The sequence below is a fragment of the Zea mays genome, chromosome 5 (assembly GCF_902167145.1).
Source record: "Zea mays cultivar B73 chromosome 5, Zm-B73-REFERENCE-NAM-5.0, whole genome shotgun sequence".
NCBI lineage: Eukaryota > Viridiplantae > Streptophyta > Magnoliopsida > Poales > Poaceae > Zea > Zea mays.
In genome coordinates, this window is record NC_050100.1 from 18,735,710 (window position 1) to 18,749,231 (window position 13,522).

Sequence of the window (13,522 nt, forward strand, 5' to 3'; positions counted from 1 at the left end):
GTGTCCGGTGCACAAGGGGACTTCACGCTGAACTCCTCACCTTCGGGAAAATCCAGAGGCGCTCCGCTATAATTCACCGGACTGTCCGGTGAGCCAGCGGAGCAACGGCTACTTCGCGCCAACGGTCACCTGCAGAAGCATTAAATGCGCGCCAGAGCGCGCAGAAGTCAGGCACGCGCGAAGTGGCACCCCGGACACTATACAGTACATGTCCGGTGTGCCACCGGACATCCAGGCGGGCCCAGCAGTCAGAGCTCCAACGGTCGGAACCCAACGGCCTGGTGACGTGGCTGGCGCACCGGACACTGTCCGGTGTGCACCGGACTGTCCGGTGCACCATGCGACAGACAGCCTCCACCAAACGGCTAGTTTGGTGGTTGGGGTTATAAATACCCCCAACCACCCCACATTCAAATCATCCAAGTTTTCACACTTCCAACCACTTACAAGAGCTAGGCATTCAATACAAGACACACCCAAGTGATCAAATCCTCTCCCAATTCCACAAAAGCTTTAGTGACTAGTGAGAGTGATTTGTTGTGTTCCTTTGAGCTCTTGCGCTTGGATCGCTTTCTTCTTTCTCATTTTTTATTGTGAATCAATACTCAATTGTAACCAAGGCAAGAGACACCAATTGTGTGGTGGTCCTTGCGGGGAAGTTTTGTTCCCGATTGATTTGAGAAGAGAAAGCTCACTCGGTCTGAGGGACCGTTTGAGAGAGGGAAGGGGTTGAAAAAGACCCGGCCTTTGTGGCCTCCTCAACGGGGAGTAGGTTTGCGAGAACCGAACCTCGGTAAAACAAATCCGCGTGTCACACTCTTTATTCGCTTGCGATTTGTTTTGCATCCTCTCTCGCGGACTCGATTATATTTCTAACGCTAACCCGTCTTGTAGTTGTGATTAACTTTGTAAATTTCAGTTTCGCCCTATTCACCCTCCCTCTAGGCGACTTTCAGAATTATTGGTACCCGAGGAACCTGCTCCTCTAGACCCTCCATCGGAATCCATGTCTGAACCAGTAACGAAAGTGGAACAGCTGTTCATGTCAGTATCTCAGGCTGCATGGGGAACATCTGAGGAGGTGCGTACTCTGAAGTTTGAGGCCGTTATTCAGAATCACCCTGTGCTTATACTGCTGGACAGTGGCAGTTCACATTCCTTTTTGCATGACATGTTTCAGTCACTGTTATCCAACATTCAGTTGGTGCCTACATCATTACGTGTTCGTGTGGCTAGTGGTGCTGTTTTGCAGTGTACACATAAGATTTTGCAGCTGCAATGGGAGCTTCAAGGTTGTTCTTTCATTTCTGATGTTACATTATTGCCACTACCTTCTTACGACATGATTATTGGGATGGATTGGCTCCAGACTTTCAGTCCTATGCGGGTTCATTGGGAGCATAAGTGGTTGTCTATACCATACAAGGGTGCCAACGTTACATTACATGGTCAGTCAGCTGCTATACCTGAATGTACCATAGTGGAACTATTATTAGTGTCTACTATTGCCACTGCTGTAACACAGCAAGTTGTACCAGATCAAGTGCAGTTAATATTACAGAAATTTGCTTCAGTATTTGCTGATCCAGTGGGACTCCCACCTTCGCGGGAGTGCGACCATGTTATTCCACTGATACAGGGCGCTCAACCGGTTAGTGTGAGGGCTTATCTTTATCCTCCCCAGTTAAAAGATGAGATCGAAAAACAGATTACTGAGATGCTCCAACAGGGTGTTATCCAACAGAGCTATAGTCCATTTGCTTCTCCTGTTTTGTTGGTTCGGAAAAAAGATAATACATGGCGATTTTGTGTTGATTATCGCTACTTGAATGCTCTTACCATTAAGAGTAAATACCATGTGCCCATATTTGATCAGCTCATCGACGAGTTAGCCAACGCTCGCTGGTTCAGCAAGTTGGACCTCAAAGCCGGGTACCATCAGATCTTGTTGAAGGCTGGAGAAGAATACAAGACGGCATTTCAAACTCATATTGGACATTATGAGTTTCGTGTAATGGCTTTTGGACTCACTGGTGCACCGAACACATTTTTGGCAGCAATGAATGCAACTCTGAAAACAGTATTGCGACGGTGTGCTTTGGTGTTCTTTGACGACATCCTAATATACAGTCCAACGTTGGAAGATCACCTGCTACATTTGTCTGAAGTTCTGAACTTATTATCCCGCGATCATTGGAAAGTGAAGCTTTCAAAGTGTGAATTCGCTCAGCAACAAATTGTATATCTTGGGCATGTTATCAGCGCTCAAGGCGTATCAACGGATCCTGACAAAATTCAAGCAATAGAGAAGTGGCCAGCCCCTACAAATGCCAAAGAGTTGCGCAGTTTTTTGGGCCTTGCCGGCTTTTATCGCAAGTTTGTTCGTCACTTTGGTGTGATCAGTCGTCCTCTCTTCAACCTCCTCAAGAAACACTCAGTATTTCTCTGGACTCAGGATCATCAACAAGCATTTCAGCTCCTAAAAACTGCTCTGGTTACAGCACCGGTCTTGGCGCTTCCAGACTTTACCAAACCATTCAGTATTCACACAGATGCTTGTCAATACGGTGTTGGTGCCGTCCTCATGCGGCAAGATCACCCGTTGGCATTTCTCAGTCATGCTTTGGGTCCCAAGAACCAAGGACTTGCAACTTACAAAAAAGAATATATGGCTATTCTGTTGGCAGTGAATCATTGGCGTTCCTACCTGCAGCTTGCTGAATTCATTATATACACGGATCACAGCAGCCTTACGCAATTGAATGAGCAACGTTTGCATACTCCTTGGCAGCAGAAGGTATACACTAAGCTGATTGGTCTCTAATATAAGATTGTGTATAGAAAGGGCTCCGACAACGCAGCAGCTAATGCTCTGTCCCGTTTGCCCCGGCCGTCCCGGCCGTCAGCAGACTGTTTCGCTGTTTCTCATTGTTCCCCGGCATGGTTACACGATGTGGTTGCTGGTTATGACAACAATCCTACAGCCAAACAGCTGTTAACAAGTTTGTCAGTACAGTCGGATGATTCTGGACCTTTCTCTCTGCGTCCGGGTGTAATACGTTACAAAGGGCGCGTGTGGTTGGATGGTAACTCTGAATTACAGCAGCGGGTTCTCCAGGCGATGCATGATTCTGCTATTGGCGGTCATTCAGGCATACCTGTCACTTACGGCCGATTGAAACAACTATTTTATTGGCCAGGAATGAAGTCTGTTGTTCAGGCTTATGTGCATTCTTGTTCAGTCTGTCAACAGGCGAAGCCGGAAAGGGTTAAGTACCCAGGCCTTCTCCAACCATTGTCAGTACCGCCGCAAGCCTGGCATACGATTTCACTCGACTTCATCGAGGGATTACCCCGTTCTGGACATGCTAATTGCATCTTGGTGGTGGTGGATAAGTTCTCCAAATATGGGCACTTCTTGATTTTATCCCATCCATTCACTGCTGCTCGCGTTGCTCGGGTGTTTTTGGATCACATCTATAAATTGCATGGATTACCTACCAATATTATTTCAGACCGTGATCGTATTTTTACGAGTACGTTCTGGCAGAATTTATTCCGGCTCACCGACACCAAGCTTTGTATGTCATCAGCTTATCACCCGCAATCGGATGGCCAAACCGAGAGACTCAATCAGTGTCTTGAAACCTGTTTGCGCTGTTTCGTGCACACTTGCCCTTCCAAGTGGTCACAATGGATTTCTGTTGCTGAATACTGGTATAATACTAGTTTTCATTCTGCCCTCGGTCGGTCGCCTTTCGAAGTATTATATGGTTACAAGCCGAAGCACTTTGGGTTATCTGCTGCTTCAGTAACTTCTGTTCCTGAATTGAACGAGTGGATGCAAGAACAGGAGGTCATGAACAAGGTCATTCAACTGCATCTGCAACGTGCATGTGACTGTATGAAGCGCCAGGCCGATAAGAAGAGAACAGAGCGCGTCTTCGCTATCGGTGATTCTGTCTACCTCAAGTTACAACCCTATGTACAATCTTCAGTGGCAGCACGTTCCAAAAACAAACTTGCTTTTCGATTCTTTGGTCCTTATAAGATTCTAGACAAAGTTGGGTCTGTAGCATACCGCCTGCAACTTCCAGATTCCAGCACGGTGCATCCAGTCTTCCATGTATCCCAGCTCAAGCTCGCGGTTGGTCACAATCACACTGTGGCTTCACATTTACCTGCTGATATGGATGCAGTCCAGGTACCATTACGGGTGCTTCAACGTCGTATGGTTGATCGTGGTGGTGAGCACATTGCCCAGGTCAAGGTGTGCTGGTCAGGATTGGATCCGGCGCTGGCTTCCTGGGAAGACGCTGCAGCTCTCCGTGCCAGATTTCCAGCGGCACCATCTTGGGGCAAGTTGGTCTTCAAGAGAGGGGGAATGTCAGGTCCAAGCCAGAGGAGGAACAAGACATCGACAGCGAACTCGGTACGACGCAATGGCGTGCGCGGCATCGTCGTCCTAACTCAAAGTTTGTTGGGCCGCAGTGGGCTCTGTAATGGCATGGGCCAAACTAGTGAATGAGTGGTAATCGGACGCGTGAGGGAGTGTGTTCCAGACGCTGGTAAAGGCGCTGCCGTGTTGGCTGACGGAGGCAAGCAACAGAAAGCACATTCGTATCCTTCTCTCGTCTTCCTCTCCTTCTCCAATCCCTCTCCGAGAGCTTCTAGCCTAGCACTCCGTTAACAGAAGAAGGCCACGGACGGCGCCGGGGACGACCCCATCACCGTGCCCCGGAACGCGATGGACGTCGTGGGCCTGGGCGCCGACTTGGTGTACGCCGCGATCCTCGACCCCGCGGCGTGGCTCACGTGCGACGCGGCCAGCACGTGCGTCAGCATGTAGCATGTCATGAAGCAGCTTCCAAACGTGTTTTATTTGCCATGCAAGAGTGTTCATTGGTATCGCTTTAGCACTTCTTCTGTTTGTCTCTTTTGGTAGACTTGCAGAAATATTCTCCAAAGACCCCATGCGAATGTGGTGTACCCCTCCGCCGCCTTGTTCATCAGGACCATGCTGGCGCCGCCGTATGCGGCCACCGTCTGTCCCTGCTCGACGTGCTCGCTGATGGAGCGGCTCTCGCACAGCACCACCTTGCCCCTCACCTCGGCCTCCACCAGCGCGCAGCGGGCGCCCCGCAGTGTTGTTCCGGGGCTGGAACAGCGACTCCCCGTGGAACTCCTGCCCGTTGCCGAGCCTCACGGTGGTGCGTATCGCGCGGTCGGTGGTGCCTGCCGCGACCGTGAGCATCCACGGCGCGCCGTTGGTGATGGACCCTGCGGCGGGACCGTCGTTGCCGGCCGTGGCGCTGACGAAGATGCCGTGCTCCATGGCCTTCAACGTGGTGATGGCGATGAGGTCGTAGTTGCTGCAGGCGTAGTTGTCAACGCAGACGGCGGCTAGGGTTTCTGGATTGGGGATGCAGGCCGCGTGAACAAGAAACGGCGGCGCCAGACTTTTGACGGCGTGAGCACAGAGTGAATTTAATGTTGACACCAGAGCTAAATCTCTGTCTGTTGTCCATATCAGAAAGAGTCTGTCGGCTGCGTCTCCAAAACAGAGAAGTCAACGCCAACGCCTCCATTTCGTCGAAACCGCTTCTCTCTTCTTCCATAATGGCAATTATCTCCCCACCTTGTAGCCGACGTTTTAGATGGCCAAACGGGCCGGGCCGACTCGACCTGGCACGGCCCGTCAGACTTGCTGTGCCTGGCCGACGCTTTAGATGGCCAAACGGGTCGGGCCGGCTCGACCTAGCACGACCCATTTTTGGCACAGCCCATCAGGCTCGGTTAGCAAACCGTGCCGTATCAGACGGGCTCACGTGCCATAGTAGCGGCCCAGGCACGAACCATCAGCCTGCTAGCCGTGCCGGGTCAGCCCGGTGGCACGTTAGCTCATCTGAGTATATATTGTATAATTCAGCAAAAAATATGTAGCTACGAGGACTCGAACACACAACCAAGTGTATGAGTGACTTAAACACACCCATTTAGCTAGTGCGCCTGCAATTTTATTGTGTTATATGTTAAATTCTTATACTTAATATATGTAAATTATTTTTTAAAATAAAAAATATAACTGTATTGTGTCCGTGCCAGCACTACGGATCGAGATGGTGGTCCAGACACAGCACTATAGCCGTGCACTATACTAGCTGGGTCGGATCTTGCTTTTTCGTGTCGTGCCTGGACTGACCCAGTGTTAGTGCCAAATGACTATAGCCGACGCATGGTAAATGACTATAGCCGACGCATACCATGCGGTAGCAGTGGCAGTGCATGAACTGATTCCTTCTGTCGCACACCTTTTTTTCAATATAAACTGTTGCACCCTTCTTAGTCTAGTACATGTAAATTATTTATTGTGACTTATTTAGCTTGTATGATCGCCAGTCAACACCTCAGCCCAAAAAACCATGACACCAAACGGGTGTTCGATTGACGAATATAAAAAGACCATAGTTATATCATAGCAATTATCAGACTGGTATTGAAAAATTGTGGTTTTAAAAACTGCACTCCCAACCAGGGGCAGGGGGATGTCAAGCCCAACACTGTCGTTATTCGGAAAAAAAGAGGGGGGGGGGGGGGGGCAAATCCTTGGTATGCTACACTTGTCTACTAATAGCCATAGCTGGGAGGGTAGGTCGGGCCACCGTAGTTCCCACCATTGTACTGCGGAGGCCCAGCAGCTGCGGAAGAACCATAAGAAGGAGCTGCTCCATATGGTGGTGGGTAAGAGCCATAGCTTGGATCAACTGGTGGTGCGGGAGGGTTGGAAGCTGGCGCCGGGCCTGGTGGTGGTGGGGCAGCTTCTGCCATGAAATTCTGCAAGTGAAAAGGGCAAAATTAGCTTAACAGCAAGGGGAGCATCGAAAGGTGAAACGTGCTTTCGTCTTTCGTTAAGACCATGGTGCAATGGACGGCGGAAAAGGTACCTGGATCAGCTGCTGCGCAGTTTGAACTTGGGCTGCAGTCCCAGTTATCTCCACGGTCATCTCTCCGGGTGCACCTCTGCTCTCTTGAATAGTTACTGTTGCGCCGCTGTGTCTACGGATATAACTGATACTAGCACCAGCTGCCCCAATCACAGCATCAGCGTAGGCAAGGGGAATGTGCATGTCATGAGCCACCTTTCAAAAATGCATAGAAAATCAGTACCTGCTTCGCACACCAACCAAACTAAAGCACAAGCCATCTCGAGATTAAAAGCGCCACGGAGCTTACCTGAGAACCTGCATGAGAGGGTGGTTGATTCCCTGTAGCAGAAGCACCACTTGGTGGGGCCTCCCGGCCGTATGCAGAAATACCGTAGTGCGGCTGCTTTTCCATATGGGGGACATCAGGAGAAGGATAGTAACTGTCTTGCGGCCTTGGATGCATGAACTGTGGATTTCCTCCAAAACCAGGACCACCTGGAGGAATGTTTGGAGGGCGGATCCAGGTTTGAGGAGGGCCCCAATGCTGGGGAGGTGGCACTGGTTGCTCCCTCGGCATACCATGCATTTTCATCTGAGGAGATTAAAATTTACATCATCACACACTGCAACTGCATGCAAAACATTATCACTGACAGAAATACAAGATGCCAGAATAAACATGAAAAAGAAAACTTGCATGCGCTTCAAACAATGGTAGAACACTGCGGTCAACAAGAAATTTTCTCAGGTGACTCGATATTAATTCCACTGCTTCCTGGACACCAAGAGGCTCGCCTTGTATCTCCACAACTCTATCATCATTTAGTGCAACAGGAGGCACATTCTCTGAAGAAAAGTATAAAACTACGAATTAGAAGTTCGCACCCTTAAGAGGATAACATACCAGTACAGATACACGCACAAATGATTAACAGTTTTGCTATATCATGCCCAGGTGAAAATTTTGCATTTTTTTTGCTTCCAACACCCAAATTTTATGAGTCAGAGTTCCACACCCAGATTAAATGTGTTGTAGGAATAGGGTGAAGTATATAATCTCCACACCTGAATTTTTAGTTACACTAATTATACCTAGAAATTGCACCAAAATAATCACTGTAACTCTACATGTTAACCTAGCACATGTTGACAGTAACTAAAATGGGGTGTGGGAGAGAAGATTTTCACCCAAATCTATAGTTAAATCAATTTTACCTAGAAATTACACTAAAATAATCAGCATAACTCTAGCACAAGTTGAGTGTAATCTAGCATAAGCCATAAGTTGACTAACTAAAATTGGGGTGTGGAAGAGAAGATTTTCACACGAATCTTAGTTGTATTCCTTCCATACATGCTTATTTCCTTACATCCATGCTATTTGGGAAGAAGGGGAAGCAAAGGAAAAAAAATCAGGTGCCAAAGAGAAGACTTTCACCTGGGAACGGAGTAGAAAAAAACCATGACCAAAGATAAATGCTATGATAATTAGCATAGTGAACAAAGGCAGAAGGAAAAAATTTAAATATATTGCAGAATGTGTGTAGTTATATTTTCTGCAATATAAAACAACAAATCTTTTTCTTTAAAAAAGCATGTATGTGCAGCATTGTTCTCCAAAAAATAATTAGTAGATCAATGAACTCTTTATAGCAACACATGTTAAATCATGACCAAAAAACTTTTTTCTCATTATTATTGATTTAAAAAAAACTATAACATCATTTACTTCTCAAGTTTCATGGTCAATCAGTTAAACAGACTAAATTCCACAGTAACTAAATAAAGAAACATGACAAAACTTACCAACAATACGGACAATAGATTTTGAAGAATCTTGTATTGATTTAATAGTTGCTCCCTGCTTGCCAATAAGGCTGCCAGCTTGCGAAGATGGCACTAGAAGTCGTGTTGGTCCTATATTACCAGCACTTCGTTGAGGTTGACTAGATTCACCATCTGAACTATCAGTTATTCTTTTATGAACTCTAAGTAAGCCATCCATAGCTGGAGAGAGAGGTGCATCTGGTTCATCCTTTGCTGAAATCATTACCTTCAAAGGTGAAAGTGACAAATTCACCAAATAAATTAATAGTTAAAAGGATCTGACAGCGCAAAAACATTAGTATTCCTTAATGATTAGACCTAGATGAGCTCAATGAACGGCATAAGGTACGATGACACTAGCATTCACAAAAATATGTGTCTGGAACAAGTATAATGAATAGTCAGTGCCATAAGTTTGATTAGGTCAACTTCAGAATTTCTAAATTGCCAAAACTTCCTATTTAGGTTACTTAATCAAGAGATTCTACATACACCCTACTAGCAAAGTAAATGATGCCTCTCTTCACAAAAGAAATGAACTATGGTTCTACAATGGTATGGTTTGATAGCGACATGTACATTTTCCACCTGAACTGCATACATTAGCAATTCCAAAATAGTCATATGAACATTCTACTTAAGAACTTTATTCATACTACAATAGTAATTGTTGCTCAAGAACACAACAACAGATGCATCTAATGCTGAAATGTCAGTAAAAATGAGAGCTTCCATATGATCCTACATATTTAATCAACAGTGGTGAATCATTCAAGTATGACCGATCAAAAGAGTTGTTCTCCTTTTGTTATTCGCTTAGTAATATTATTTATCAAACACAACATCCTTCGCTAATAGTTATTGTTTCATATTTTATTAAATGCATCGACCTTTTTTTTGTTTAGAATTCATCAATGTACAATGATGAAAGAATAGGTACATTTTTCTCTTTTACTCACTTGCTGATCATGTAAATAACATAATATTTATTTATTTTCTTAAGGAAACACTTGATCCAAAGTACGATTTAACAAAGAGTTCCATAATAATACTTTTCCAAATGTATGTATTTGTAAAATTTATGAGAAAAAACAATACCTATGTCATCATGCGGATGAATTGGATTTTTAAATTATGTAGTGCATGTAGACAACTTGGTACATTTTTTATCCTTTTACCTCTTCCCTTTATTTATTTCCTTTAGTAAAAAATAATAAGGTCATGAAATTAACATATAGTTTATGGAACAACGTTAAAGAGATCTTCATCCAAAAATCAAATTCAATACCTATGTCATCATGCAGATGAACTCAAAATATTCATTTGCATGTAGACAACTTGGTACATTTTTATCCTTTTACTTCTTCCCTTCAGTTATTTTCTTTAGTTCAAAATAAAAAAGGTCATGGAATTACCAGATAGTTTAAGGAGCATCTTGAACGAGATCTTCATCCAATAATGAAATGACCTATTCATATTTCCAGCACAGGAGCCCAAAACTGGACTTTCAAAACCATGTCAGATCAACCATTTATGAAAGGTTGTTTGTTTTGGGGCCTTAGACTGCAGTCACAACCTGCAAGCATTAATCTGTGTTATTATTATCAAAGCTTCCCAATTTTGGCCTTTGGTGGACGGTCACTTTTAAGTCAGTTTTAGAGCTACTATTTAGCTTGGAGAACTTCATTGTTTTAAATTTCTCAGTGTTATCCAGATGTTAACTATGCTTCTTAGTTCTTACACTGAGTTGTGGCACAGTTATTAATTTGAAGTTGTGAAGAAAGGATGATCCCAACTAGGAGCCATAAAAAAATGACATGTTCCTTACACAAAGATGCCGATTCCTTCACTATATTCATTATTATATTATATAACTTATAATGTGCATTTGGTACAAGATTCAAAATCCACGCTAAGGGAAAATATCACCAGTTTCAAAACCCACAACTAATAAAATAAAATGTTTGTAAATTTCAGGAAAACCAAAACACAGCTGTCTTAAGATTTAATAATTAAAGTTCAGCTGTTGGACAAACAGTTCATCTTATTTGTTCCCCCTGATATAATGATGTTTTATGTTGAAACTAGCAACAGCATAGACCGACACTGCTCATATATGGAGTGGGGTGAGTAGGGGGTAGAGTATCTAGATCAACATAAGGTGTTCCTAGCAGACCAGCTAATACCAAAAACGCAGCACAAAATAAACAAACCGAACTTCTTGGGTGGACCTGCACACCAGGTGGCACATATGCTAGTTTGAACCAATGAGACTACTAATCAAATACAAATTCCATAAAGGCACTTACTGCTCTTTCTGGTACACCAGGTGGGCCATCAAGTATTTTGATGCGCGCTTTAGTCTCCTCGCACATCTTCTTGATAAACTCCCCTTTGCGGCCAATGATAGCTCCAACCTTCTGAGCTGGAACGAGTATGCGGAAAACACTCTCTCCAGGCCATCCAGGCCATTTGTTATCGTCAACATTGTTGACCTGCAAGTTGTCCTGTTGGTTTATGCCCCCACTGAATGCATTCTCCTGCTCTTCCTGGTAAGAATCTGCTGGGTCCTCGTTGTACCGATTCCCAGTTTCCTCACTGTACAGGTTTGCTTGCTCTTCATAATCATTATACGGATTCCCAGACCCTTCATCATATTGGGCACGAGGTTGCTCGTTGTACTGGTCACCTAGCTCTTCACTGTACTGCTTCGCGACACTATCATACAGCGTTGGCTGCTCCCCATCGTAAGGAACTTGAGGCGACCCGCCTTCCTCATCTCCGACAAAGGTCTCCACCTGTCCATCCATAAGTTCTAGCCACAGACATGAAAAATCTGTTAGAAGTTACAAGCCACTTTCACTTAAGTAGGTATTGGTTTCCAACAGATGCACACATAGCAAACAGCATGAATAGACCTTTTGCCCTCTGGACAGCACGAATCTATAGCTATAGGAGGGAGGGTGCATATGGCACTCGGGTGTCACTGGAACCTTTTTTCAGATTAAACTCCACAAATATCTAAATAGGTGCACCCCAAAGGCCGAAATCAAGGCAGACCGACCAATCACATATCGCCGCTCGTCGAAACCCTGATCCTAAAGGAGAGAGGACACGCCGTCGCAGCAAAACCTGATGACTGATCTCTGGGCTAAAATGACACCCGCGCCCCCCCGAATCATGAGACCCGGAATCCGCCTAATCGGAGCAGGGCACGGGATCTCAGAACACGAGGGAGTAAGTAGAAGGAAGGAGAGAGTGTGGTACCTGAGGAGGGGATGAAGGGAGAGGCGGGCAGGACCCCGGCGAGGAACTGCCGCCGGAGGGAGAGGCGGGCCTGGGGATCTGAGCGGCTGATTCGGGTGCGAGGAGTGGAGCTGGAGCGCTCGTGGAGACCGCACCGGACTCCCGACTCGAAGAGGTAGGTGGACTTGCAACGGGACCCGATATCCAATAGGGTATTTACTAAATCCGTTAAATATAAACAAAACACATTATCTATGGCCCGGAACCGGCTAATAATTATTGTATTAGTTTTAAACACTCCACCTAATTCAAAAATAAGAATTTTCTCGTGGAGAGTCCTTCATAACTATTTGCCATCCAAGCAGGAATTGAAGAGGAGACATATTCTTCGTAAAAATTTCTGTGAAGTGTGTGGGGAGGAAGGAGAATCATTTTTTCATATTGCTATTGATTGTCCAGTTGCAAAGCAGTTCTGGCGAGTGATTAAAAACATCACGGGAATAAAACTACCAGTTTTTTTGGAGGTCACTTGGGCAAAGGACTTACTGGCTGACGACCACTTCACTGACTCAGTTAAAACGATGATTTTTTGTGGTGCCTGGTCCTTATGGTCTGGAAGGAATATAGAAGGTTTGGGCGTGACCGTTGGAATCCATACGCTGCAGTGAGTCATGTGGCGAAAATGCTAGAGGATCTTGTTTGTTTAAAATTGCCAGGGCAGCAAGCCTCTCTGTGTTGTCGGGTTAAATGGAAAGCGCCATTGAAAGGTTGGGTGAAAATTAACTCGGATGCTGCTTTTGTTGCTGAGACGGGCAAAGGGGCTAGGGGTGTGGTGATGAGGAACTCGCAGGGAGAGGTTTTGGCGGCAGCAGCACAGCTTTATGAACACATCCCTGATGCGCTAACCAGCGAAGCTTTGGCTGCTCGTGATGGCGTGGTGCTGGCCCAGATGCTTAGTATGGAAAAAGTGATTTTAGAAGTTGACAACTCTGTTCTGGTGGCTCTTCTCCGGTCAGAGGAGGGAAGAAGGAGTGCTATCGCAGGTTTATGGCAAGAAATCAGAGAGAGGAGTGTGGTTTTCAGATCTTTTGATGTATCTTTCGTTAATAAAGAAGGAAATGAGGTAGCTCACATTTGTGCAAGTAAGGCTATAGAGTTGGCTTCTGTTTTATTTTGGCTAGATTGTTTCCCTAATTGGCTTATGGAAGCAGCTAGCAGGGATTGTAATGTCACTTTAAATCAATAATACAGAACGTGTGTTCTTCCTAAAAATGATAGTTAAATCTCTCAGCTCTAAAATTAGTTTATTAACTAGTCCAACATGGCTACTAAAATTTTACAAAAGACATCTCTATCCATTAGTGTTCCATCTTGCGGGCAGGCGTCGTTGGACTGTAGGGACCGTGCCGTGTTGCACCGCCACGCTGCCAGCCTCCCGTCGCGTCGTTGGACATTCTTTAATTCACTCTAGCTGCGCTATTGGGTCAGCTAGTGTTGACCATGGCACATGTTCAGTTACACTC

The 13,522-nt window shown here is 45.4% G+C and overlaps 1 protein-coding gene and 1 pseudogene across 2 annotated transcripts; both read right to left on the bottom strand.

The window, feature by feature from the left end:
* LOC109939639 (subtilisin-like protease) overlaps nucleotides 1–5,835 on the bottom strand; it is a 36,746-nt pseudogene extending 30,911 nt beyond the window's left edge.
* Nucleotides 5,836–6,444: 609 nt separating this feature from the next.
* LOC100285239 (uncharacterized) lies at nucleotides 6,445–12,185 on the bottom strand. 2 transcript variants are annotated; one of them, XM_020553404.3, is made up of 7 exons: nucleotides 12,021–12,185; nucleotides 11,063–11,589; nucleotides 8,733–8,979; nucleotides 7,624–7,772; nucleotides 7,234–7,518; nucleotides 6,945–7,139; nucleotides 6,445–6,834 (listed from the first exon to the last, which is right to left on the bottom strand). In XM_020553404.3, the coding sequence occupies exons 2-7, from the start codon at nucleotides 11,561–11,563 to the stop codon at nucleotides 6,628–6,630; spliced, it is 1,584 nt and encodes a 527-aa protein (XP_020408993.1). In that variant the 5' UTR covers nucleotides 11,564–11,589; nucleotides 12,021–12,185; the 3' UTR covers nucleotides 6,445–6,627. The 2 variants fall into 2 exon arrangements, with proteins under 2 accessions (XP_020408993.1, NP_001359130.1); NM_001372201.2 differs by having other exon boundaries at nucleotides 6,451–6,834; nucleotides 11,063–11,568; nucleotides 12,021–12,109.
* Between the last annotated feature and the right edge of the window lie 1,337 nt (nucleotides 12,186–13,522).

Coding starts and splice junctions, on each gene's coding strand:
- LOC100285239 (XM_020553404.3), bottom strand. CDS start 11,563: ATGGATGGACAGGTGGAGACCTTTGTCGGAGATGAGGAAGGCGGGTCG. Junction 7,773..8,732: donor ATCTATTGTCCGTATTGTTG/GTAAGTTTTGTC, acceptor ACTTTTCTTCAG/AGAATGTGCCTCCTGTTGCA. Junction 6,835..6,944: donor CTGCGCAGCAGCTGATCCAG/GTACCTTTTCCG, acceptor TTTCACTTGCAG/AATTTCATGGCAGAAGCTGC.